Raw genomic sequence first — 26,985 nt, 5'->3', positions numbered from 1 at the left:
AAATGCCTTTTTTAATTTATTATTATTATTATTGCAGGCGACTCCAAGGAGTCCTTAGACTCATCGAGGGATGTCCTAACACGTCCATCACAACTATTCGACATTCTCACAGTATCTATCATACTTTGCCTTGAACTCATTCACTGTCATTGCACCCACAATGGACTCTGGCAGCTTATTCCACTCTTTTACCACTCTAAAAGTAAAAACACCTAGCTCTAACCATACTCTTTTCCAGCTTCCATGGATGTCTCCTAGTCCTCCCACCACCAGTCATGTTCTCAAAAATATCTTCTGAATTAATCCTATAGAAACCCATTAGCAATTTGAATGTCTCAATCATATCTCCCCTTTTCTGCCTATCAACCAATTTTTGCAACCCACAAATCTTCAACCTGTTCTCATAAGGTTCATTCCATAGACCTGTTATCATCTTGGTAACTTGCCTCTGGATCCTCTTAACCTCCTTCCAATCAAGAAGAAACCTAGGTGACCAAATCTGGGCACATTAGTGAGATGGGGTCTTATCAAGGCTCAATACAGAAGAACAATAACTGCTTGTCTCTGCTCATCAAAGTATCCTTCAACATCCAAGTGATTTGATGAACTGATTTACCCACTTTTGCAATGTGCCCCCTAAACTTAAACTCCCTGTCCACCAACACTCCCAAGTCCCTGGCCTTGTCAATCTCCTGGAGTACAGTTCCACCAATGTAGTATACTGCTGCTAAACTTTTCACCCCAAAATGCATAACCTTGCATTTTGCCACATTAAATTGACATCCATTCTCCTTAGCCCAGACCTCCAATCTATCCAAATCATCTAGCAAAATTTTGGTATATTCTGCATTCACTATTGCCCTACCCAACTTTCCATCATCAGTGAACAAATTAACAGTTTCTCTCAGATTCTTCTCTATATTGTTAATAAACAAATTTAACAGCAGTGGTCCAAGAATAGAACTCTGTGCACACCAATAGTCACAGGCCATCTTTTGGATTCTACTCCTGACTAAACTACTCTCTGATATCTCTCCATCAACCACCCTCCTATCCATTCCCATATGTTGCAGTTTACTGATTAGAATTCCATGTGGTAAATGTCTTAGCCAGGTCCAGCAGTATCATTGTAAACCCATTACCTTTATCCAGTTCAGCTGTCACTGTGTTATAAAACCTGAACAAGTTACTGAGGTATGATCTACCCTTCACAAAACCATGCTCTGCCCAATACAGTATCTCATTGTCATCAATCCATTCCTGTATTTTTCCCTTGACTACTTTCTCCAAGACCTTGACAACGACTACTGATATGCTGATCGGTCGATAATTTGCAACAGTAGTCTTGGATTCTCCTTTAAATAGCGGAACTATTTTCCCCCTCTTTCCACTCCTTCAGGACTAAACCAGACCAGAGACTCAGATTAAACAATGTGGTCAAGGGCACTGACAATTCTTTAGCTGCTTCACGTAAGACCCGTGCTGATATACCATCCACTCCCACAGATGTATTCACATTAAGGTTCTGTAATAGACTATTCACCTCCACTTCATTCACCACAATTCCCGTATAAACTAATGGTTCCTTCATTCCTTCAATATCACCGCCTGGATGATATACTCTTGCAAAGTGCTTACTCAGTAATTCCACTATTTCGACTGATTCAGTGACCTCCCTACCATCGGCATTCCTTAAAATCATTCTGCCGTGTAGTTTTTCTTTTACTTGCAGCATATTGAAAAAAACTGTTTGGGATTCTCTTTAGCTTGCATGGCTAATTTCCTTTCATAATCCACTTTTGCTTTTCTTACCACACTCGTTACCCTTCTGGCCTGTGCTTTATACCATTCGTGTGCCTGCTGGTCACCTTTCTCCTTAAATTCCCTCCACAGTTGTTTCTTTTTTTGCAACTCAAGCTTAATGGTGTTATTCATCCATTTAACCCCTACTTAATTTACTATTCGGATGCTAGGTATATAGTCAGCCATTACCTCCTGCAAATGCTCCTTGACCACTTCCCATGCACTATCAGCATCCAGCCATTGCAGTTTTACATGCCATGGCACTGAACCAAGCAATCTCCTAAACATGTCATACTTGCCAGCATGGTAATTCCACATGTACCCTGTCTTAATCGAAAATTTCACACAATTAGCCACCTCCCAGGTCAAGACCTGATGATCACTCTCACCGATAGGTGGCAACATGGTCATATTTATTAGTCAAATTCTCAGATGCTATTACTAGATCAAGCACTCTCCAAACCCTAGTATTTTCCATTACATGCTGTCTCAGTTATCCCTTAATAACTGAATAAAATCCATTTCCTTCTTCACATTTGTCCTGTCCTCTTTCCAATCAATGTTACCATAGTTGAAATCCCCTATAATAATTACCCTCCTTCCACTCATTTCATCAATTTGTTTATGCATACTATCTCCCATCTATTCCATCACCTGGTCTATAGCAGCACCTAACTATATATTTTGTTCTGCTAGTCTCAATCTCATACCAAATAGCCTCAAATGAGCTCTTTTCACTATCTTGCAATACAACTTCTATTCTCCTTGGCTGCAGTTCATCAGCTATCATCAATAACTCTCCTCCTCCTCCCCCCCATTATATTCTCTGTCCCTCCTGAACACACCATACCCTACACTTTCTATCCCACTAACTGTATCATCTTCTGCTGTCAGCCATGTTTCACTAATGCCAATAACCCAAAAATTCTTCCTTCTTGTTCCTGATACTCCTGGCATTAGTATACATGAAATACAGAGGTCCATTTGTCCCACCCCTATCTTGCTGTGTTATACTAACTCCCATTCTGATTTTCTTGTCCTTTGTACTGGCTTGGGCACATTATATACATTCTTAGACTCAACTGCCTCATTGATGTCTGAATATCCACTCTCCTCCCCCTCCTTAATAGTTAGTTTCCCTGATCTTGCACATCCACTTTCACTTCATTCAGCAACACTTTTTCCAGTCTTCGCACACCAAATCCGCTCAAATGCAAGCCATCCATCTTGTACAAATCCTTTACAATTCCTTTAAAATCCTCCCACCTGCACAGTCATTTGCAATTATGCCCCTCTTAAACTCTTCTGTCATACCATGGCAACAGACTCTCTATCCTAACTCTTTCGCTACCTCTAATAATTCCTTCAAATCCTCATGAAATTTATCTCCTTTCAAATCATTCATTCCTGCCATGACTATCATTTTTTTCACCCTCTGCTTTTCCGACTCTCACTTCCTTAATTTTTGCACCTGGTAAGTACAATTTAGTCTAGCTCTCATCTGTCACATCTCTTACTAACGAGTCGCCATACAACACTCCCAATCATACGCTTATTTGTCCTTTCATACACTTGCTTATTTCCGTTAGCCAAGGCACTCGGAAAGAGTTTTGCAGTCGCTCCAACTGCCGCTTCGCCCTATGTATTACTTTGCGTAACCGTGCGATTTAACTGAGTACAACTAAGTCCTCTTTTTTTTTTTCATCATTCAAACCATTTTCTTTCTCTGTATAATTACTTTCACACTCTTTCATCACCTCTCTCATTGCTATCTTGTTACAACATTGCAAATTCCTATCAAATCACTATTTTCTCTCACATTCTGGCTTCCTTCTACAACAACAATCCCACGACCTGACACACACATTCAATTCCTCACTTTCCTTACACTTTCGGCACAGTCTCCCACCACTATCATTATCTATCCAAACTCCAGCTTCTTTTGGGAAAGCATACATCCTGCACATGTCAAACTGAACGAACTCCCTTACATTAAAGTTTTTGAACAAAGACTGCAAGGTTTTAGATGCCGTTGTTTTTCATCGCATTGCCGCCATGTGCTACACTTTCAATCGTATCTTTAAAATACTACTTTAAATAAAGTGTAAATCACACCAAAAATCACAGACACACCAAGCTACCAAGCTACTTGACTATATCAACGTGTAAAGATGGCGTCCAACAAGAAACGTACGTCAGCGGCGCGCAGGATTTCTACTACTACACGAAAGGCTTGCTCAGCGTTAGATTTTTCGCAATGGATGCAGTTGCGGAAACTGCTACATGTATGCGCCGAAAAATGTGAAGGATCTGTGGTCAGTCTGGCAAAATGAGAAGAACGAAAATGTCGACGTATGTGAGGTGTCGGGATAGGCTGGAGCGTTTAGGAATGGAAGCTGACATCGGGACCGTAGCAGAAGAACTTCGGCGGGAGTTTATGAAAATGAAAAATGACCTTCATCTTCATGAGGAAGTGGAAGTGATTGGTAAGGAGATACTGGAAGTTAAAGCTGAGTTTAATGTGTTAAACAGAGAAATTAGGACTATAGAGATTACTTTAGCTGAAGTAACTAGAACAGGATTACATATGGGTGAGTCTTTGGTGAATGATTCAGTAATAAATAGTATGGAAGTGATTGGGAGTGAACAAAATAAAACCACAAGTGGCCTAGAAGAAATGAGATGTAGTGAGAGTGGGGGGGGGGGGTAAGTAATAGAGAGTTGAGTAATGAAGCTGGGAGAGTCATGCTGAATAGTGTAGAGAATGAGTCCATGAGTGTGGACTTGAATGAAGTTAAGAGTGGTAAAATATATGGTGATTCTATGATTAAGGGTATGGAGAGTGGTATGCATGAGGAGTGCTTGGCTGATGGGACAATAGAAAGAGTGGCTTTAGCAATAAAGAGAGGGCATGAAGCAGACAAGATGATAGTTATGGTGGGTACGAATGACCTGAGAGGTAGTATAAATCGGGTAGGAAAAGATTTAAGAACATTATTAGATATTGTGGAGAGGAAAAGTGTCAATGGGAGGATAATGTGTGTGCTGCCTTGTTTTGACAATTACGAGTTAAGTAGATGAGCAATGATAATGAATAATATGATTGCAAGAATGTGCAAAAAAAGAGGTCTGGAGTTTGATGTTTGGAGTGTGTTTGAAGGAAAAAGGCAGTTGTATGCTAGAGATGGACTGCATCTTAACATGGAAGGACATAAGCGATTGAAGTTACTGTTTTCTGAACAGGTTGAAGTTATTGGGCAGGGAAACTAATATTGAAAAGGTTGAGTGTAAGAGAAACTTTAGCACTGATTGTGTATTTATTGATCCTTATAGGCAGAATAAATTGCAGAAGAGAGGGGATAAAAATCGGCATAGGGCTACGGTAGTTAGTGACATATATCAGTTCTAAAGCCGGTACAAGATCTAGAGGGAATCTGCAATTTTTGTATACCAATGCTAGAAGCATTCGAAATAAGAGAGAAGAATTTTTGGCATTAGTCAGTGAAATCTCACCAAAAGTTGTAGGCATTAGTGAAACTTGGCTGTCAGCAGAAGATGTGGTCACTGGCATTGAATGTGATGGGTACGGTATTTTCAGGGAGGATCGAGAAGATAGAACAGGAGGAGGAGTACTGTTGATGATAGCTAATGTGTTGCAGCCAAAGAAAGTAGTATATCATGATGATAGACATGTGAATGAGAGTTCATTTGAGGCAGTCTGGTGCGAAATAGTGACCAACGCAACCAAATATACAGTTGGATGCTGCTATAGGCCAGGGAGTACAGGGGAGATATTGAATTCATGCATCAGCAACTTAGTGCAATGAGTGAAGGCTTAGTGATTATTATGGGGGATTTTAATTATGGTGATATCAATTGGAAGGAGGAAATATCACATAGCAAAAAGGAAATGGAGTTCATACATCTTCTACGAGATAATTACTTGAAACAGCACATAACTGAAGGGACACATGGTGTGAGAGTGTTGGACCTGGTTATTGGTTCAGAGGTTATTTGCATAAGTAAGGTGTCCTCGTTACCTCCAGTTGGTGAAAGCGATCATGTGGTATTGACTTGGGAGGTTGCAAAATCTGTGGATTTTTCTATTAAGAAGGGGTATGTACGGAACTACAGGTTAGGCAATTATAACAAGCTTCGGAGTGAGCTTGCAGCCATCCCATGGCATAACACATTGCAAGGGAAAGATGTTAGCAGTGCTTGGGATAAAATCAGCGGGTATCTGAGGAAAGCAATATCAGATTGTGTCCCCATGGTCAGGAGGTCAAACAAGGCAGGCATTAGATGGATGAGCAGTAGTATCAAGCTTGAACTGCAAAAAAAAGAATGTTATGGAGAATTTACAAGGAGAAAGGCGATCAGGACACCCATGAGCAGTACAAGGCTCAAGCTAGGAAGGTTACCAGCATAATAAGAAAAGCTAAATCAGATTATGAGAAGACCTTAGCCAAAGAGTTCTTCCGCTATGTTGCAAGTAAGAGGAAGAATGACTTCGGAAGGATAACTTTAGTGGGTGCTGATGGTATTGAGGTGACAAAATCAGATGTAATAGTAGAGTTACTGAGTGATCACTTTTCAAAAGTCTATCACCCAAGTGAGGATATCTCTATACCTGTAGCAATACCTAATGTGAGAATTGAAGCTAAAGAATCAGAGGTATTAAATATATTGCAAAACTTAAATGCAAACACTGCGGTAGGCTTAGATGGAATATCAGCTCGGGTGTTGCGTGAATGTGCAAATGAATTGTCAACCCCTCTTATTTGGATATTTAATTTAAGTTTGAACTCTGGTATGGTCCCTAGGGAGTGGAAGTTAGGCAAAGTGGTTCCTTTGCATAAGGGTGGCTCTAAAACTGCAGTATTAAATTACAGACCAATCACCATCTCAGGAGTAGTGGTAAAAGTATTGGAAAAGTTGGTTAAAGACAAAATTCAAAAATGGGTGGATCAGGATATGATACTCTATAGAGGCCAACATGGTTTTGTTAAAGGTAGATCCTGCCTTAGCAGTCTATTAACTATTCATAATAGAATAACATCTGAGTTGGACAAAGGAACTGGCTACACAGTGGTACTTCTGGATTTTGCTAAGGCTTTTGACAGGATACCTCATAGAACACTGTTACGCAAATTGGAGCAAATGGGAATGGATATTAAATCGGTGATATGGATAGGAGAATCTCTCAGGGAGAGATACCATAAGGTGGTGTATGGAGGAGCAGAAACCAGAATGAGGCAGGTGACCAGTGGTGTGCCTCAGGGCTCTGTGCTTGGACCAATGTTGTTTAATTTGTATATAAATGATATAGGAAATGGCTTAAAGGGAGATACTCAGTTGTTTGCTGATGATGCAAAGTTGTGTAGTGCAATAAAAAAATCAAGCTGATGTTGAAAGTTTGCAGGAGGATTTAAATAAGCTGGTAAAATGGGCAAAAGAAAATGGATGTCAGTTCAATGTGGAAAAGTGTAAAGTCATGCATTTTGGGATTAAAAGATTACCAGCTGTGTATGACATCGATGGAATGGTACTCCAAGAGATTGAGGCTAGGGACTTAGGGGTATTGGTAGATAGGGAGATGAAGTTCAGAGGACACGTTGCTAAGGTGTCCAAGATTGCACATAGGATTACTTGGTTGTTGAGGAACACACTGACATCCAGAGATAAAGAGGATATTATTTCCCTTTATAAAGCATTGATACTTCCACATTTGGATTACTGTGCTCAGGTCTGGTAACCTGGATTCCTTGGAGATGAGGAGGCTGTGGAGAGGGTTCAGAGAAGAGTGACCAAGTTGGTGAGTGATATAAAAAATGCTCCCTATGTTGATAGATTGAGAGCTTGTGGATTGCAGAGATTGGTTGATAGGCGAAGAAGAGGGGGATATGATAGAAACATTCAAATTACTAAAAGGTTTTTATAGGATTGATGCAGGGGAAATGTGTCAGCTGTGTGATAGTGATGGAAGAACAAGAGGTCATCTCTGGAAATTAAAGAAGAGTGTGGTTAACAAAGGTGTCAGAACAAGGTTTTTTGCTTGGAGGGTGGTGAATGGGTGGAATTCATTGCCTGACTTAGTTGTGAGCTCTTCGTCTGTAAATGAATTCAAGAAGAGATATGACAGATATTGTTTTGCTAGTTTGGGTCTCCCGCGATGAGTCTACTGACTCCATGGAGACACCCGTAATAATAATTTAATTTTAGAAATATCAGTACTTGATATGGTATCAGCTGCTGTTGTGCTGGGCAAAACTAGCTTCACTTTTTTTTCTTTTGACATACTAGCTTCACTTTCTTCATTGTCTTCAAATTTTCTTTTTCTTATTACAAATTTATCCATGTTAAAGGAATACCATTGAATAAAATTAACAATGAAAAAAAAAAAAACTCTTACCAGTTTTATTAAAAATAAGAGAATTAAATGAAGTTATTTGTAAACAGCCTTATCAAAAGATTAAAGCTAATTAACACAATTTTAAACATTCACCAATCGTAAGTTTCGTAAAATATAAGGGAGCTTCAGGTGCAGATGAAGACCAGACACTAATAAATAAATGAGCAAATTATGACATTATTTCTTTCAATTAATTTGTTTTCACAAATCTTGAAGCACACCAGTCAAAAATCGCTTTTCTAAGGCAGTTCTTTTTTACTGTATCAATCCACCTATATCTTGGTGGATTGATATCAGAGAACTTTTTTAAAAAAAAAAAACCTTTCCATTTCTATTACTGTCAGGATATCATCCTTACCAACTATGTTTCACTTATTCCAACAATTTCGCATTAATAAACTTAATGGATTTGGTGTACCGAGACTTGAAAAGGTGTTGTCGAATGTAGTGGAAGTGAATGTGCAGAATCAGGAAAACTAGAGTTATTAAGGGGGGGGGGAGTAGATATACAGACTTTAGGGAGACAGTTGAGTGTATGAATGTATGTAATATGCCCGAGCAAGTAGGAAGAACAACAAATCAGAATGGGATAGTTAGTATAAGGCATCAAAATAGGGATGGGACAAATGGGCTTCTGCAATTCATGTATACAAATGCCAGAAGTATTAGGAACAAGAAGGAAGAATTTTTGGCCTCGGTTGGCACTTCCAGACCACAGGTTATTGGCATTAGCAAAACATGGCTGACAGAAGATGACACAGCTAGTGGGATTGAACGTTGAGGGGTATGGTGTGTTCAGGAGTGACAGGGAGAATAAAATGGGGGGGGAGGAGTGTTATTGATGACAGCTGATGAGCTACAGCCAAGAAGAATAGAAGTGGAACTGCAGGATAGAGAAAAGAGCACATTTGAGACTATTTGGTGTGAGTTTGAAACTAGCAGAACTAAATACAGTTGGGTGCTGCTATAGACCAGGTAATGGAATAGATGGTGGAGATAGTATGCATAAGCAAATAGAAGAAATGAGTGGAAGGAGGGTAATTATTATGGGTGATTTCAACTATGGTAACATCGATTGGAAGGAGATGACACATTGGAGGAAGGAATTGGATTTTATGCAGTTATTATTAAGGGATAACTATCTGCGACAGCACGTAATGGAAAATACTAGGGGTCAGAGTGCTTGACCTGGTAATTGCATCTGAAAATTTGGCTGTAACAAATATGACCATGTTGCCACCAATTGGTGAGAGTGATCATAGGGTGTTGACTTGGGAGGTGGCTAAAGGTGTGGAATTTACAATTAAGACAGGGTACTTGTGGAATTATCATGTGGTAAGTATGACAAGCTTTGGAGATTGATTGGTTCAGTGCCATTGCATATAAAACTGCAAGGGCTCGAAGTTGATAGTGTATGGGAGGCAGTTAAGAAGTGTTTGCATGGAGCAATAACTGACTGTATACCTAGAGTCCAAATAATAAATCAAGTAGGGGTTAAATGGATGAATAACACCATTAAGCTTGAGCTGCAAAAAAAAGAAACAACCATGGAGGGAATTTAAGGAAAAAGGTGACTGACAGGCACATGAATGGTATAAAGCACAGGCCAGAAGGGTAACAAGTGTGGTAAGAAAAGCAAAAAAGGATTACGAAAGAACATTGTCCATGCAAGCTAAAGATAATCCTAAACAGTTTTTCAATATGTTGCAAGTAAAAGAAAAAATGTATATGGCAGAATGATTTTAAAGAATGCTGATGGTAGGGAGGTAACCGAATCAGTTGATATAGTTGAATTACTGAGCGAGCACTTTGCAAGAATATATCTTCCAGGTGGTGACATTGCAGAAATGAATGAACCAATAGATTATATGGGAATTGTGGTGAATGAAGTGGAGTTGAGTAGTCTATTGCAAAACCTCAATGTCAATACATCTATGGGATTGGATAGTATACCAGCTCATGTCGTATGTGAAGTGGCTAAAGAATTGTCAGTACCCTTGACCATTTTGTTTAATTTGAGTCTCGGGTCTGGGTTAGTCCTGATGGGGTGGAAAGAGGGAAAAATAGTTCCACTGTATAAAGGAGGTTCCAAGACTGCTGTTGTAAATTACTGACCGATTAGCATATCAGGAATCGTTGTCAAGGTCTTGGAGAAATTAGTCAAGAGAAGAACACAGGATTGGATAAGTGAAAATGGGATAATGTATGGGGGACAACATGGTTTTGTGAAGGGTAGATCATGCCTCAGTAACTTTCTCACATTTTATAACACAGTGATGACTGAACTGGATAAGGGTAATGGGTTTACAGTGATTCTACTGTACCTTGCCAAGGCCTTTCACAGGATACCACATGGAACTCTAATCAGTAAACTGGAGCAGATGGGGATGGACAGAGGATTGGTGAGATGGATAGGAGGATGGTTGATGGAGAGATACCAGACAGTGGTTTATTCAGGAGTGGAGTCCAAAAGACTGCTTATTGATTAGTGGTGTGCCACAGGGCTCTGTTCTTGGACCACTACTTTTCAATTTGTTCATTAATGATATAGGAAAGGATCTGAGAGGAAGTGTTCACTTGTTTGCTGATGATGCAAAGTTGAGTAGAGCAATTGTGAGTGCACAGGATGTCAAAATTTTGCAGGAGGACTGGGCTAGGGAAAATGGATGTCAATTTAATGTGGCAAAGTGTAAGGTTATGCATTTTAGGGTGAAAAGATTAGATATCACATTGGAACTGTACACCAGGAGATTGAGACCAGGGATTTGGGTGTGTTGGTGGATAGGGAGTTGAAGTTTAGGGGGTACATTGCAAAAGTAGCTAAATCAGCTCATCAAATAACTTGGTTGCTGAAAAATACTTTAAGAAGAGGCAAACAAGTTATTGTTCCTCTATATCGAGCCTTGATAAGACCCCATCTAGACTACTGTGCCCAGATGGGTGCCAGGGTTTCTTCTTGATGGGGAGTAGGTGGAGAGGATCCAGAGACAAGTGACCAAGATGATATCAGGTTTGTGGAATGAACATTATGAGAACAGGTTGAGGATTTGTGGATTGCAAAAATTGGTTGATAGGTGGAAAAGGGGTGATAGGATTGAGACATTCAAATTACTGAAAGGGTTCTATGGGATTAATTCAGAAGATATTTTTGAGAAATAGGACTGGTGGTGGGAGGACTAGAGGCCATACATGGAAGCTAGGCAAAAATGTGGTTAGCAGGGGTGTTAGAGCTATGTGTTTTACTTGGAGAGTGGTGAATGAGTGGAATAAGCTGCCAGAGTCTGTTGTGGGTGGTGCTATGACCGTGAATGAGTTCAAGGCGAGGTATGATAAATACTGTGTGAATGTCAAATAGTTGTTCTTGACATGATGTTAGGGTCTCCCTCGATGAGTCTGACTCAACGAGTTGCCCAAAATAATAACACTTAGAGGCTATGATTAGTTATGTTAACCAGTCCAATTGAACGTTGTCATTAGTCATGAGTTGCTGTTTGGTTTTGAGTTTCATCTGTTTTGCATGCACAAAGGTGTGAACTGCATGGTAAGCAAATTTTTATATATAATTTTCAATAAATTTAACTTTTTTGCCCATGTTTATAAAGGGAAAAAGTACAAGCAGGTAAGCCTCATCCTCTTCCAAATTTTGTACCTTTTGAGTAATTCAAATATACCAACTAAATATAGCATTCTCCTTCATTGTTTTGTAATATACAAATCTTAAAACTAATTGCCCTTCTCTGCATAAATTTGGTTACAATTAATGGATAAAGTATTCAGTTATCCTATAATTAATTGCATTACACTAATTAAGATGAGCACTGTGCTATACACTTGAAAGACTTTCATACATCGTTAAAAATGCAATCAACGGTCAATCTGACAGCAATTTTTTAATGCTAGGTGCATAAACCAGACGACAGCACACCCAACTGAAATGGGCACATGATGCCACTGATATATATAATCAGTAGCATTGCATGCCAATTTAGTCAGTTTGACTGTGATTTGCATTTTTATCTGTTTTAATTGTAGGAGAACTTTGAATACTTTCATTTATCAATTAATTGTAATCAACCATACTATATATTAAAAAACAATAAGGAAAATGCTATGTTTGGTTGGTATATTTGAATTACTCAAAGGTCTAAAATTTGGAATAGGACAATATTATCTCCTTAGACTACAATGGTTGCTCATTGTAAATATGGGCAGAAAAGTTTTGAATTTATCAAATTATATTAAAAACTTGTGTATATTATGTTCATCAATTCAAAAGAGATGACTCAGAAAACTAAAACTGCAACTCGTAAATAACGTTCAATTGGATTAGTTGACACAATGACCAGTCGCAATCTCTAGGTGCTGTTGTCTCAGAGCTCACTGCCTCGCCTTCTGAGTGATTTAAAACTACTAGAATACTAAGAATTTGACTTGTTGTGCCATCTGCACATTTTTTCAAAGGTGTGTGTATATGCATTTTTTTTAATGCACACCCAGGCTATTAACACAAATGTGATACAATGTTTATGCATTAATGTCCTCTTAATGAAGCATTAGTATATTGTTTAATTTCATGAGAAGTCTGGGAACAATTAGGAATGTGTGTGTGTGTGTCACTCAACTACTGCCATACATCCATTCTCATGCTTAACATCCTCACACATTATTGCTTCCAACATTCACTCTTCATGTCTCCATGTTCATCTTGCATTTTTGTTCTCTCATTCTCTTACATTACTGCTATTCTCATTTACAGCCCAGTCTCACTAGTTCATATTTCCTAATCTTTTGCTTCACCTTTTATTTCTGATATTCTTTTGCTCACATCATTCATTGCTCCTTTCAGCAACAGTCATCTCTAGCTGACTCACTAAATTCCTTTAAATGTAACCCATTATTTTTGTATAAATCCATCCTCAAATGCTTACCCACACATTTACAAACTCGGCTCTTCTCCTCTCAGAGCTTTACTAACATACCATTCATAATTCCTGATCTGTTTCAACTTGTCACTATTGTACTTCAGCAATACACTGATAAAAAGATAAATCACATTTGTCTTTCATTCTCAACAGCTTCCTGATATCTCTCAAGTCATCTCTTCCAAGAACCACTGCCAACTCACGTGCTTGTCTGCATTCCCATATCTAATGCAGCAATTATCTTGCTAATTTTCCCTCCCAGAAAACATACTTTCTGGAATTTCTCATTTGCATTTTAATCTCTACAACATTGCTATTCTTGTCATTCATTGCCTCTTATCTGCATTCCTTCATCCTAAACTTTTGCACTTTTATTCTTATCCACCAAACTTCTAGTCTCACTGCATATTTTATCTTGATTCTGATCTGCATTTTTCAAGTCTTGTATCTTGGCAATTACCATGTCAGTTTCTTTTGTTTCATCAGTTGTATTTTCTTTTGCTTCTGTGGTCTTACTTCTGTTACATGATTGTCATTTACTCCTGCAATTTTTCTTCTCCCCATCAGTCAGTTTTGCATTTACTGATAATAATACGGATAGTAGTCCAGCAGAATATCACATTTTCAACATGCCTTCTCCTGTTCAGTTTCTCCACATTTTGCCATATATACATATTGCACTCATGACAATGAGCCATTCTCAAACAGTGCATGTTGTTTGCTTTGATTTTTGTGTTGATATGTAGATCTCATTCATCACAAGCTTCAAAAAATAGTAGAATGAACATCTGTTTCAAACATAAAAAGCTCCACAATCACTCAGTTAAGCTGTGAAAAAAAAAAGGTCAAAAGATAATCCAGATCACTAACTTGCTATAAAGTTTTAGCAAACTTTCAGTGGACTTTCACTAAGTGGCTATCTAGCAGAATTCCTCTATTAAGATATCACTGTCAACCCAACTTTGAATTTTTGTCTTCTTATCTTTCCAATACTTTAACCCCAACAGCTGACACACAGATTGATCTATAATATGAAGCTTGTCACTTTTTATGAAGTGGTACAATCTTGTCTTCCTTCCACTCCTTTGGAACTTGTCCCAATAGGGGATGTATTGAATACTATATAATAAACACATGTCAAGGCAAATATCAGTTCCCTGGCACATTCTTTCAAAATAGTAATTTATCAAGTCCCACAGCCTTAACAACATAGTTTACTCAATTTCCCCATATACGTCTGCTCACTCAGTCCCTCTTCTCCTTTATTGCTGCACTCACTCTACATGATTTCTTGTTTTCAAGAATGAAAGCCCTTTATAAAGTGTTCATTTAATATCTCAACAATATCCTCCATGGTTATCCTTTTACCATTTTCGCTAACCAATATCCTTCCAGCTTTCTTCTGCTGCTGAGTCAAAAGAACTCTATTAGCTAACTGTTGCTCCTATTGCGCTTCTTTTGCTACCTATGCTGCATCACCTCCTTGCCTATTCTTGTTATCCTTATAATTGATTATTACCAATCTTATGCTTCATCCAGATGCATGCTTAATCTGTTCGTTCATTCATTCATCCATCCATCCATCCATTTCACATCCCTTATTTAACCTTCTTACCCTTAGAATACATGTAGATAGTACTAAAGAACTCGAGCAGCATTTATCTCCTTAATTTCTTATTTTATTCTGTAGTTCTAAGCTATCTCCCAAGTTTTCATGATCACCAACCTTGTAGTTCCACATATCCTTTCCACACAGAAGTTCTCATACTGTTGACAACTACCTAGATAATTGCTTCATAGTCATTCACCACTCATAGAAATTGCCGCCTCTTTTATAATGACTTACTCTGAGATGATCAAATGCAAGATCCTTGCTGCCATCTGTTATGGTGCCTAAGATAGCTCCCTCAAACTCAAAATTCACTTTCTTGATTTCTGGATGCTACCTTGTTATCCCAGTTTATATTACCATATTTAAAATCACCTGTAACAATCACCCTTTTCTTATGTTTCATTCTCATTGCCTTCCACATTACATACCTCACTTAATTGCCATAGTTGCTGTCATTCTTCCAAGTAGGCACTCCTCTAGCATTTCGTTTGCACTTCGCAAATCACTGAATTCTATACATCACACCTTTTGCTGATCCATTTGTTCTTTGCTCACCTGCATCACTCACCTATTATTCATGCTCTGCTCACTTTTCATGTGTTCCACTTCTCTCATTAGTGTTCTCTTACCCCAAACTAATATACTAAATATGGGTTTATGAATCAATCTCACATGCTGTTTTAGCCACCTTACTGGCCATTATGGATCAAACACTCATCCTCAAATGCTTAGTATCTATTTCAATGTAATATCAGATTTCAATGTAATATCAATGGTATTACAATTTAATATCAGATTTCAATGTAATATCATTGGTATTACAATTTTCATATGCACTTTGCATCCATGATAACCCTGACATCTATAGATGTCTTGGCTGGTAGCATGGTTAATGAGCAAATGTGTCCTTGACTTGAAAGTTTCCCTCATTTAAACAAACCTTCAGTCAACAACCCAGCCAAGAAGTAGTGAACATTTCTGAATATCTTCTTAGTCCTTCTGATATAGTTCTTCCCAAATATCATTATTTCTCCATAGTTCCAAAAAAAAAAAAAAAAAAAAAAAAAAACTTTGCTGTTATCCCTAGAGAGAAAAGATAAGTTGCATTAAGTACAGTTTCTGTCAAGTGATGTCATTTAAGTCCTTAGTTGCTAATGTATTATTACTCAAAGCCATGCTTCTTCCACATAACTTAAGTTTTAATGCCTTAAAATCCCTGATGCAGATTACAAAAAAAACTTATCAAGAGATTGATTACAACTATGAAAAGTCAAACCATCAAATTCCTGCCATGTACCCTCAAGGGATGTACAGCATATGATAGTACTACATGAAAAATTTACATCACTACTAACTTCCTATCTAAAATTTTCCTTCAAATTAGTGTTACTTGTCAAGACTCCAACATTATTAGATTTTGTTTCTATCATCTAAGGCAGTTTTTACCATATCAATCCACATATATCTTAGTTTTCCTGTGGGTTGTTTTCCTGACAGAGAACACGTGTTTTGCTAATCTTTCCTCACCCATTCTGTTTAAGTGACCATACCACCTGAGATTAGCTCTGCTAATGCATTCCTGGATGCTGACAATGTCAAGTTCTTTCCTAATATCCTAGTTTTTTAATATGATATTGCCATTGATGCTATCTATTTGTGCTCCTAATCTTTCTCAGGGACTCTCATATCTGCAGTCTCTAGTCTTTGGTCGAGTGTTTTACTTCTGACCCTGCTCTCAGATCCATAAGTTAAAACTGGTTTGAATACTGTCTTGTATACAGCTAATTTAGTGTTCCAGCAAATTTCTCTCTTATTCCATACGAATTTATTAAATTAACTTCCTGCAATACCAGCTTGGTTGATTCTGTTGTCTATTTCCATATTTAATTTACCTTCTTCAGTAAAAATCATGCCTAAGTAGCTGAAATGTTTTACTTGTTCTATAGGTTCTCCATTTGCAATGCAGTTGATATTTTCAATGTTTCTGCAGATTTTCATTGTCTGTCTTTTTAATGCTGATCTTCATACCATATCTATTACAACAGTTATTCAATTTAGTCAGGGACTCTTGCAGACTTGTAGCAGATTTATTTAGAAGTATAACATCATCTGCATGAAGTAGAGAGCTGAGATTAACATTTCCAACTTTGATATCAGGTTTAATACCACTTTCCTTCATAATGTGATCCATATAGATAATGAATAACAGAGGGGATAATGTACATCCTTGTCTGACATCATATTTAACATTAAACCATCTTCCTGTGCTTCAATTCTAATTTCTGACTTACAACTCAAGTAAAGACTAAGTATTGCTTGAAATAATGCAACTGACACCATTCATCTGTAGTGTTCTGAATAGCTTCTTTCTTGGCACCTTATCATATGTTTTTTTACACATCATCAAAACTTAAATATAGATCTTGTTATAGTCCCATGATTTCTCAATGATTTGTTTTAAAGTGAAGATCTAATCCTGATGCCTATATTTGGCCTGAATCCAGCTTGTTCTTCAAGCTTTTCTTCCACAATTCTTAACTGTTTCTCAAGTATACTTGCATAAATCTTACCAGGAACACTCAGTAGGGAAATATCTTTTGTAATTCTCACATTTCAGTTTTATTTCCATTTTTATATATGGGTACTATGAGTGCTCTACTCCATCATTGGGAATTTGTCCCTCTGTCCAGGCCTTCTGAACTATGCAGTGCAGCCACTGTAAGACTTGCATACCTCTATACTTCAGCATTTCTGGTCTCATATCATCTATTCCTGCCTGCCTTTCTACATTTTAAGCCTTTGATGGCTTTTTCTACTTCAAGTATGGATATATATGCCATTGAGTGTTTTTTTTTACCACATTGCTATCACTGCTTGTTTCATTTAGCAATTTTTCGAAGTAATTACTCCATACTTCAAGGAAATCTTTTTCTCCAGCCAAATCAAGAAATCAAATTCTGTATTAACGTCTCAGTTTAGACAAAGATGCTATAAAGAAATTCTACTTATTTCACTAGAAACCCCCTCCTCCCAGGTTTTTATGATATAACAAAAATGTCCAAAGATATTTGAAAACATCAATCTTAGACTACACTAACTCTCCTACCTATTGTACAGTCAAGTTTCACATCTTTTAAGATCTCATAATCTTCCTGACTAAAATTAACTTTTCACCACAACCAGTAGATATTGTGCTTATATCTGTTTATGGGAGTAATCAATTTTTTTCCCCAGAAATCGGAATGTTTTTATCCTGTATATAAGTAATGTCACAATGTGTGCAATTAACAAGCAAAATACTCTGTAATGAATGGCTGATGGTAGTTTATGTAGTGGCCTCCCCAAGGAGTAATGTAATGACTCCATGAGGTATCATAATATTAACTTTTGATTATTCGACCTTTTAAATCCTTTCTATAAGCTCGCTTATCATTATGGATTGGATTCAGGTAGCTTTTGTATAAAAACTTCAATAGTACAGGCTCCAAAGAATGGTTCTGATTTCTGACAGTAAGTTTCTATGGTTATTCATTCTGTTAAAATCTGATATTAACTACCTAGAACTATTATTTATCAACTAGTTTCTTTGGCATATTGAAGGTTAAACTTGAATACATATATTGAATATAACACTAGTCACAGTGGTGCATGACTGCAATGGATTGCTATTGAATGTTGTGTAATTAGTGTGAATGAATTCAAGAAAAGGTATGAGTAGTGTGGATAGTATATGGCTGTCCTTGATGAGTCCCTGACTTCCTGGAGGTCTCTTAATATAAAAAAAAGCAGAATGAATCTTAAGACATTTTTAAAAGTGATACTAAAATTGCTTCACATATGCTTCATTCTAATTTTAACCCACTTCTGTGGTTTTTTTTTTTTTTTTTTTTTGAGTGGACCAAAGCTGGTTAGTACAAAACCATGATTTTTGTTGTATTCAGTCAGACTCCATACCATATATGGTGTCCAGTCTAGATTCTTTGAACTTGTGAACATAGCTAGTGAACTTAATGCATGGCATTTGTGTGTTCCTATAGTGTTTAATGTTTCTCATTTTGTGGTATGATAAGCTAGACCTGATTTGTATGTTCTTGCTCAACATTCTTGAAATGCTTGTTCATGTGTATTTCTCATGAACAACATTTACCACATAAACAGAAAATTTTATGTATACCTGGTTTAATGAGAGGCCGGTTGATTAAATTATGCTGGATTAAAAATTTGTATATGTAAATACATTATCACCTATTTCACACACTATTAAAACAAGTGAAGAATCTCTAAATATTCTTATGTTAACAGGCAAAATACTATAGTGGGTGGTAGAAGGTATAGTGTGCACTATGGATTATGTGGCTGATGGTAGTTTTATAACTCTTGGTTTTGATGCTTTACTAACATATCTGATCAGTCAGTGCTCAAATCTTTAGCTATAGATTAGTCTTTACAGGAAAAAAATCAGATTGTTAAAAGTAGGTATGTTTTTGTTAAATTGCTTTATTAATCTTATATTTCATTGAAAATTTTCCTTTTCAGGGGGCTATTAGTTACATTCCTCGGCAACCCTGGATTCAAAGTGCTACTGTGTTAGATAATGTTATATTCACTAGCTCTATGAATAAAAATAAATATGATAAAGTTCTTGAAGCATGTGCACTAAATACTGACCTTGAATTGCTTCCTAATGGGGATTTGACAGAAATTGGAGAAAAAGTAAGTTTTGCATTTTTTTTTTATTTCAAAAATATTCATTGTAGATGTGATGCAGTCTTTATTGTAGAGAACAAGAATGTATTTCCAAGTTTTATTAGTTTCTGCATTGGAAAATTCATTGGCAGGTGAATTTCATACTTGATGTAATTTTTGCAATAATACTGTGTAAACATTAGAATTTGTTGAAAGTTTTGATAAGTTTGAATTTTCAAATGGAAAAATAAACACTGCATTCTCAAAGTATTTACTCTTCTTAGAGTAGTGAATAGGGTCAGCCAAGATTAGCTATATATCAACAAGAATAATTAATAATACAGGATACATGACTATCAGTAAGACCATTGAGCTTCTGGAATTTCAAAAAGTATTGAAATAAAGATTATCATGAAAAGTTAATTTTATATTCTTGTGATGATTGCAATTTAGTAATTACTAAAATAGTCCAATTTAAAATCGGGGTGATGCACCAAAATTTTGAAATTTTAAATTTTGCAAGAAATTTCATTTAGTTCCATCTAGATGTTGAAAGTTTATTTTTCACTTGGTAAGACTATAATAAATTTAGTTTAATCCTTTATCCAAGTGTGATAAAGGATTGCATCTGAAAGTATCTTCAGGACTGGGGTAAGGTAGTACAACACCGGACAACTTGTTGCAAAGGTGGACCAAGCTAACATCACTCCTATCTCAGTATCTCACATAACGAAAAACACATCTCCTTGCAGATATGTATAATGTTATGCATTAAACGATACTGACCTACCCATTAAGGGATACTTTCCACTACCCAGACTAGTTTAGACCTTTATTGAGGTCTCTTCAGTGGGAGCCAGGCCCGGACATGGAGATACCAGGCAGAAGCAATTGAGAGGTCATCTTTACCTATAGGAGCTGCCAAAAGGTGTGCCACCAATTTATTAAATTACTCTGGATTTAGAGAAATATGTTGAAAGTTTATTTTTCACTTGGTTAGACTATAATAAATTTGGTTTAATCCTTTGAGAGATACTGAGATATGAGTGATGTTAGCTAGGCTTTTCTTGGACCAAGAAAAGCCTGAAAGTCCTGAAGATACTTTCAGGTGCAAACTTTGTTTGCTCACACTTGGATAAAGGATTAAACTAAATTTATTATAGTCTTACCAAGTGAAAAATAAACTTTCAACATCTTTCTCTAAATCCAGAGTAATTTAATAAAAAGGTGGCACACCTTTTGGCAACTCCTATAAAGATGACCTCGCTATTGCTTCTGCCTGGTATCGCCACTTCTGGGCCTGGCTCCCACTGAAGAGACCTCAATAAAGGTTGAAACTAGTCTGGGTAGTGGCCCTTCCCTTAATGCATAACATTATACATGCCTGCAAGGAGATGTTTTTCATTACATGATACTGAGATAGGAGTGATGTTAGCTTGGTGCACCTTTGCTACGAGTTGCCTGGTGTTGTACTACCTTACCCCAGTCCTGAAGATACTTTCAGGCGCAAACTTTATTTGCTCACACTTGGATAAAGGATTAAACTAAATTTATTATAGTTCCATCTAGACAGACTGGAATTCTTGCTGTTCCAGTAGATTTGCTGTTAAAAGTGGTCTGATTTCTACTAATAAGTAGCATTCAACATTGGAGTCCATGTCTTCAATCGTTTTGAGAACATCATTAACTGCAGAGAACATTTCTGCAAGACCCTTCACTGTGAATTGTTTAACTTCCTGTTTGTTTTCCCGCTTCCTTTTTTCGTTTTTCCTTTTTCGTCACATGTTGTTCCTCCAGTTTGACCAATTCTTCGTTGGTCAACTCTTCAGGAGCACTTTCTATGAGTTGAATAATGTCATCATTATTCAATTAGAGATTCAGATAGTTTGCTAGGCCCACTATTTTTTTGCACTCAATTTACAAAGGTCTTCATTTTTTTTAACTTCCAAAATTGTACCAAATCTTTTTAATGTCTTTTTTCATTTGTCACTCATACATTGAGATCACTTCGTCCCAAACTACAGTAATACTTTTAATAGCATGATAAATATTGAATGCTTTGCAGAATTGCATGATAGTCTGGTCGTTTCCTTCATTAGAAGGAATGCTTGTGAAAAAGTTCTCCTTAGATAATAATCCTTAAACACTACATGAACTCCCTGATTCATTGGTTTGATCAATGAAATAGTGTTTATAGGGAGAAACATGACCTTGAACTTGGTGAAGATCACCGATATAAGACAGATGACCTGGAGCATTTATCTAGGATTAATAAAATTTTAAAGTTTATTAATTATTAAATATTATTTATTAAATATTAAAAGGAAATAGAATTCATACACCTAAGAGAGATTTACTTGAAACAGCACATAACTGAAGGGACTCGTGATGTGAGTGTTGTTTCTGGTCATAGGTTCAGAGAACATGCATAAGTAAGGTGTCATCGTCACCTCCAATTGGTGAGAGTGTTCATGTGGTATTGACTCTGGCAGTTGCAAAATTTGTGGATTTCTCTTAAGAAAGGGTATATATGGAACTACAGATTTGGTAATTATAACAAGCGTCAGAGTGAGCTTACAGCTGTCCCATGGCAGAACATATTGCAGGGGAAAGATGTTAACATTGCATGGGATAAAATCAGTGGTTATCTGAGGAAGGCAATATCAGAATGTCTTCCCATGGTCAGGAAGACAAACAAGGTAGGCGTTAGATGAATGAGTAGTAGTATCAGGCTTGATCTGGAAAAAAAAGAATGTTATGGAGAATTTACAAAGGAGAAAAATAGCATGAGCAGTACAAACTTAGAGCTAGGAAGGTTACCAGTATGTTAGCCAAGGAGATCAAGGGTAATCCCAAAGAGTTCTTCTGCTATGTGGCAAGTAAAAGGAAGAATGACTTTGGAAAGATAACCTTAGTGGGTGCTGATGGTATTGAGGTGACCAATTCAGATCTAATAGAGTTACTGAACGATCACTTTCAAAAAGTATCACCCAAGTGAGAAGACCTCTGTACCTGTAACAATAACTAATGTGAGAATTGAGGTTAATAAATCAGAGGTACTTAGTATATTGCAAAATTTAAATGCAAACACTGCTGTAGGTTGAGATAGAAAACCAGCTTGGGTGTTGCGTGAATGTGCAAAGGAATTGTCAACGTCTCTTACTTGATTATTTAACTTAAGTTTGAACTCTGATATGGTCCCAAAGGAGTGGAAGGAAGGCAAAGTGGTTTCCTTGCATAAAAGTGGCTCTAAGATTGTGGTAGTTACAGACCAATCACCATCTCAAGAGTGGTGGTTAAAGTATTGGAAAAGTTGGTTAAAGACAAAATTTAAGAATGGGTGGATCAGGATATGATACTCTATAGGGACCAATATGGTTTTGTTAAAGGTAGATCCTGTTGGATAAGGGGAATGGTGATGCTACCGGATTTTGCTGAGGCTTTTGACAGGGTATCCCATGGAATACTGTTCCCCAAATTGGAGCAGATGGGGATGGATACTGAACTTGTGATATGGATAAGAGAATGGCTCATAGAGATACCAGAAAGTAGTGTATGGAGGAGTAGTCCAGGATGAGGCAGGTGACCAGTGGTGTGCCCTCAGGACTCTGTGCTTGGGCCATTGTTTAATTTGTACATAAATGATGCAGGAAATGGTTTGAAGGGAGATGTTCACTTGTTTGCGGATGTAAAGTTGGGTAGTGCAATAAAAAATCAAGTTGATGTTGAAAGTTTGCAGGAAGATTTAAATAAGCTACCAAAATGGGCAAAAAAGCAATGGATATCATTGTGGGAAAAAGTGTCAAGTTATGCATTTTGGGATTAAAAGATTACCAGCTGTGTACTACATTGATGGAACAGTACCCCAAGAGATTGAGGCTAGGGACTTAGGTGGTGTTGGTGGATAGGGAGATGACATTCAGAGGGCACATTGCTAAGGTGTCCAAGATTGCACATAGGATTACTTGGTTATTGAAGAACACTCTAACATCCAGAGATAGAGGTTATTATTCCTCTTTATAAGGCATCGATACTTCCAAATTTGGATTACTGTGCTCAAATCTGATCACCTGGATTCCTTGGAGATAAGGAGGTTGTGGAGAGGATTCAGAGGAGAGCGACTAAGTTGGTGAGTGTAAAAGAATGCTCTTTATATTGATAGATTGTTGATTGCAGAGGGTGGTTGATAGGTGGAAAAGAGGAGATATGATAAACATTTAAATTACTAAAAGATTTTTATAAGATTGAAGCAGTGGAAATATTTCAGCTGTGTAATGGTGTTGGAAGAATGAGAGGTCATCCCTGGAAATTAAGGAAAAGTGTGGTTAACAAGAGTGTGAGAACTAGATCTTTTTGCCTGGAGGGTGGTGAATGAGTGGAATGCATTGCCTGACTCATTTGAGAGTCCTTAGTCTGTAAATGAATTCAAGAAGAGATATGATATTGTTTTGATAGTTTAGATCTCCCACGATGAGTCTACTGACTCCATGGAGACACCCGTAATAACAATATTCTGAAGTATATAAATTATCTAAACGGTTTAGATAAATGTGAAAGATTATTTATAGCAGAGAGAAAATAAGCCATCTCTGGAGGTTGTATGCAATTACGTGAGGAATTTACATTTGACATAAATTTTTGTTGAACAAATTGCACAGAATATAAAGGGGTTGAAACTGGGTTAAAGCTATGACATGACAGAATGCTAGTTTCCTGAGACCTCCCATGTTCTAATTATAGTGACATGTTAATAAGCACTCTTGATCATGACTTTCTCCATGGAACTTGCAGGCACAAGCATGGCTAACCTGTCCCAGAGCAAAGTATGATCCATTTCAAGCTCTTTTGGTCATACTTTTCTCTTATTCTTCCACTTCTTGCTTCTACCTTTCATACATGCATTTTTCTTAACGAGGGTTCTTTACTTTAAGTTTTGTCTCTTTTCTTTCTTATTAACCTCAGGAGGAGGTCCTCTATTCTCCCCGAAGCTATTAGAGTATTCGAGGGCTAGGGGTGTTCCTCCTCTTTCAACTGACCACTAGCATTTCTAGTAGTGGGCAGTAGCACTACTAGTATTAACCTCTTGTAGCATACATGCTACAAGAGGTGGAGATCCAAGGAACTGACACAGCTCTAACATAACCATGGGCAATGATAAATTGTTCATCTCTGTGGTCAGGATACTGCAGTAGAGAAGACAACTGGAAACCACTACTATTGTCCCATGATAACCTTCGTGATCTGGGCAGCTGTCAGCCTGGCACACCAAGGTGGTATCTCTAAGCACGGAGGGGAAAGAAATTTGCAATAAAGACCAAATTTGACTAGGGCTGAAATATAATGTTGACAAGACTAATGACACTCCCACCCACAAAATATCACCAATCAGATTATCATGAAATAACTTGAAGAAAGACCTTCAAGATAGGAACATAAAACATCAGAGGATTCTTGCAACTTGGGAAATTAGACATAATACAAAATGAAATGGAAGATAATTAGATACTAATCTTAGGGTTGCTGAAACCCACTGGAAAGAACATGGTTGTTTTACAACACAAGGGGAAACAAGGTGTCTTTCTCTGTCCAGACCATAACAGTGAAAAGGGAGTTGCCATCATTATTAATAAAAAAAAAACATAATAGAGCAGTAAAAGGATACAATCCAGTTAATGACAGAATTATAACGGTAAGATTAAACATCAGTCCAATCCCAACAAAAACTTCATACAAGTTTATGCACCCACATCAAATGCAGAAAATGAAGTGAGAAATTCTATGAAGAACTAAATAAAACCGGATGCAATACCAAGAAAGGATAGTCGAATAGTTCTAGGAGACTTTGGTGTCGAGGTATGATTCAATGCACATGATCACTTAAATGGAATCATTGGAAAATATGTAGTGGGAATTAGAAATGAATGAGGAGATAAACTATTGGAGTTCTGCATTGAAAGGGAATTAGCAATCACTATGTACAAACAGCACAAGAGGAAACTAAATACATGGGTAGCACCTGGGAATCAATGTAAGAATCAAATAGACTACATTTTAATTGACAGAAAATGGAGGACATTAATCAATAACACCAAAACTATGTCAGGTGTAGATTGTGAATCAGACCATCAATTATTGATGGTCTGATTCACAATTCTGATTCTAAAGATCCATCTGAAAGCAAACAAGAATAACAGCAACAAAAGATATTACTTTTCACAAATGGACAATAAATGTATAATGGACATTGAATCAGAGTTCAAGAAACAAAATGAACACTCCTCAGGAACAAAGCACTTGAATCACACTGAACACACCTAAACAAACCATTGTAAAATCTGCAGTCAAAAACATCCTAATAAAAAAAGAATGGTAGTCCATGGATTATAAAAGAAACCCTAGAATTAATTGAAGAAAGGAAACAAATTAAAACAAAGTGGCAAAATCCAAATTACCTGAACCTGAATAAAGCTATTAAGAAATCTTGTCAAAAAGATAAAAACAGTTATAACCAAAACATCAAACCAATGAATAACTCCTAGAAGAGGAGTTATTCATTCCTCTTCTTTAAAAGCTTTGTAAATAAAATGAATGTCATGCTCACTAATGAAGAGTTATTACTAGCTCCATGTCTATCCTTTTCATAAATGTCCCAAGGCATAAACTTCAAATCTTCTAAAGGACAAATTTCTGCATGATATCATAGCCCTCTTTGCCCCATGTAATTAGTTATATTTTTGTGTGGCCATACCTATAGAAATAAGGTATAGCCATTGGCTCACCATTTTCTCCATCCCTAATGGTTTTGCCTTCACTACTGCAAACACTGCTTTAAGTTATTCAATATAACAAATAACTGGAAAGTCCCATTACAAGTCCTTATGAATAATACCATGCTAAAGATTCACTGCAGCAAAACTGTTAGGGAAAAAAATTTCCAGTTTACCAAATCATAGGGCAATACTTGCCATCAAACTATTGTTCTAGGTATATGCTAAGTATATAATATCGGATTTTTGTTCCACTGTTCCATAGTGGGATTATCTATAGTTATCTACTTCCAACAAACTATTTTACCTAGAAAACTCATGAAATTTCTGGTATTCTAGAAATCATGCTTAGGATTGAAATTTTGGTTGCTATAAAATTGCGATGCCATAACAAATAACAGTGAGTAAAATTTTTCAGGGCATCAACTTAAGAGATGGACAGAGCTTCAAAATTAGTTTAGCGAGGGCAGTCTATCAAGACACTGATATTTATCTTCTAGATGATCCATTGAGTGCAGTTGATGCACAAGTTGAAAATCATTTGTTTAAATCTGTGATTGGTCCACATGGATTACTGAAGAAAAAGGTAAGGTCACCTAATTGTATGCATTTATTTGAGATAACGGTAAACTGCTGTTTTTTTAAAATAATGCAAGTATTTGAAGCATATTTCTTTGTCAAATCAATTCCAAAACTTGTAATTTTCTGATTTCTTCTATTTCATCTCTAACATACCTTTTTTATATTCGACAAATGAATACCAATAACACACACACACACACA

General features: G+C 37.0%; 1 protein-coding gene across 3 annotated transcripts in view; it reads left to right on the top strand.

Moving 5' to 3' along the window:
* LOC150099944 (multidrug resistance-associated protein 1-like) overlaps window positions 1-26,985 on the top strand; it is a 491,400-nt gene that overhangs the window by 269,159 nt on the left and 195,256 nt on the right. For all 3 annotated transcript variants that reach the window (XM_090403119.1, XM_090403117.1, XM_090403118.1), the window contains 2 exons: window positions 19,286-19,462; window positions 26,621-26,788. In XM_090403119.1, coding sequence (XP_090259245.1) covers window positions 19,286-19,462; window positions 26,621-26,788 — 345 coding nt within the window. The remainder of the gene's footprint in view (window positions 1-19,285; window positions 19,463-26,620; window positions 26,789-26,985) is intronic.

The sequence above is a fragment of the Typopeltis vanoorti genome, chromosome 13 (assembly GCF_054136105.1).
Source record: "Typopeltis vanoorti isolate ZY-2024b chromosome 13, IOZ_Tvanoo_1.0, whole genome shotgun sequence".
In the NCBI taxonomy this organism is placed as follows: domain Eukaryota; kingdom Metazoa; phylum Arthropoda; class Arachnida; order Uropygi; family Thelyphonidae; genus Typopeltis; species Typopeltis vanoorti.
The sequence above is the reverse complement of the archived record's forward strand: the minus strand, read 5'-3'. Positions and strand labels throughout refer to the sequence as shown.